This window comes from Ochotona princeps, chromosome 1 (assembly GCF_030435755.1).
Source record: "Ochotona princeps isolate mOchPri1 chromosome 1, mOchPri1.hap1, whole genome shotgun sequence".
NCBI classification, from domain to species: domain Eukaryota; kingdom Metazoa; phylum Chordata; class Mammalia; order Lagomorpha; family Ochotonidae; genus Ochotona; species Ochotona princeps.
In genome coordinates this window covers 170,406,747-170,408,598 of record NC_080832.1, presented here as the reverse complement: position 1 = coordinate 170,408,598, position 1,852 = coordinate 170,406,747, and the positions used below count along the sequence as shown (strand labels likewise).

The 1,852-nt window shown below is 42.5% G+C and overlaps 1 protein-coding gene across 1 annotated transcript; it reads right to left on the bottom strand.

Moving 5' to 3' along the window:
• Positions 1-280: 280 nt before the first annotated feature.
• On the bottom strand, positions 281-1,186 carry LOC101520722 (putative vomeronasal receptor-like protein 4). Its single transcript, XM_004599698.2, has one exon. The coding sequence runs from the start codon at positions 1,184-1,186 to the stop codon at positions 281-283; it is 906 nt and encodes a 301-aa protein (XP_004599755.2).
• Between the last annotated feature and the right edge of the window lie 666 nt (positions 1,187-1,852).

The following is a 1,852-nucleotide window of genomic DNA, read 5'->3' as shown; positions in this document are numbered from 1 at the left end:
CTCAGAATGCCAACTAAACTACAGCCCCAACTAAATAAGCAAGAAGAATAAAGACATATAGCAGAGATGTCAAAATAAGAATCTATGATAAATCTGTACTTTCCAATTCTTTGAAGCCCTGAACGGGGCATAGATTGTTTAGGACCAAATTTCTTCTCAATATGAAGTTCATTTGCATAAGACTTGATGAATTTAATATTGTGATTAATGCAGGGAATTCAAATCCTTATAAGGCATCTTTCATACATACAGCAGTGTGCAGAAGCAATTTCCAAGCTCCTCAGTGAACCCTCCAGCATGAAGTGAAATGAATATCCCTGCTGATCAGAACAAAGGGGCAGAGAGTGGCATAACCCAGTTCTAGAAATGCTTTGATACTTAATGCACTTGATTCCTCAGACCGTGTGATCCCTTTGTAGAACGAAAAAATGAAATCTGCCCAATAAGACAACAGGAAACAGGTCATGAGAATGAGAATACTCTGAGTAGCTCTGATCTCTGGACTGGGATATTTGGCACACCTGGAGCTCTGAAGGTAGAGGACACGCTTGTGATGTTTGTACAGATAGAAAGCCATGTACCCACTGCTCCAGCCCATGAGACTCTGGAAGGTGAGGTCACGAAGAGCCATGAGGCAGAGGAAGAGCCATCTGACCACTTGTGGAGCTGACAGCATGTAACAATACCCAATATATGTTCTAACTTGAGCCTCATTCGTGCTGTTCATTGCTGTGATGTAGTGGAGTAAGTTAGAGCTTATGAGAAAACTAAAGACCCAGCAGAAGAGGAGGTAGGGAAGAATCTGCCATGCAGTGTGTGGTTTGAACTTTCTCCACAAGGTGTTCCTGGGACTGATGGTTATGGCCTGGACTACACTGAGGAGGCAGGTGGTGCAGATGGAGAGACTTCGAGCCACCCTGCTCAGGTAAACCATGATTTTGCAAACAATATCAGTTAGTAGGAAGTTACTGATATAAATGACCGTGATTATGTCACTGATCCATCGGGTACAAATAATGACATTATTTGATAAAGCTAAGTGAATGAGCATAAGATCTATGGAATTTTTCTCACGACTTATGACTAATATGCGTGCATGTTTCAAAAGCATAAGGAAGTTTCCCAAAATTCCAGGCCCCATGAGAGAAAGGAAGCTCATTTTCCAGATGAGGTGTCTCTGTGTCATCTTCTGACTTTATCAAACGACCTAGAGAAAACTTGCAGAATGCAAAGAAGTGAGCATGACAGTATAGATCAGTGGATGTGATCTGGGCTTAGTGAAGAGAATAGTATTGATGCAACAACATGTGCATAGTTCATTCCTCCTTGAGAGCATAAAACTCATCTCTGTTTTTAAAATCTATGTTTATTTTGAAAGGAAGATTTGCAGAGAGAAGGTGAAACAGAGAAACATAGAGTCCTCAATCTGCAGGTTCACTTACATCCCAAAAGACCACATCGTCCAGAGCTGAGCCAATCTGAGTGCAGTAGAAAGGAGGCTCTTTCCGGTATTCCCAATGGCTGCAGGAACCCAAGGTCTTGAGTCATTCTCTGCTGATTGCCCAGTCCATAAACAAGAGGAATCAGAAGTGAAGCAACCAAAGCTAGAACTAACTTCCAAGTGGAATAACGCTGCTTCAGGTTTAGGATCAGCCTGTTGAACCTCCGTGCCGGCCTGTCTCTGATCTCTACTTGGTATCTTATTTTTGTCTTCTTTCTGCTGAAATAAACAGTTTAAACATTAACTCAACCCTGGAGACTCCTGAATCCTCACCAAGGACTATCAGTACGGCATCAAGGACTATCCCAACTGCCCAGGAGACCACAGGGAATTGGAGTGCCTTCAGAGGCT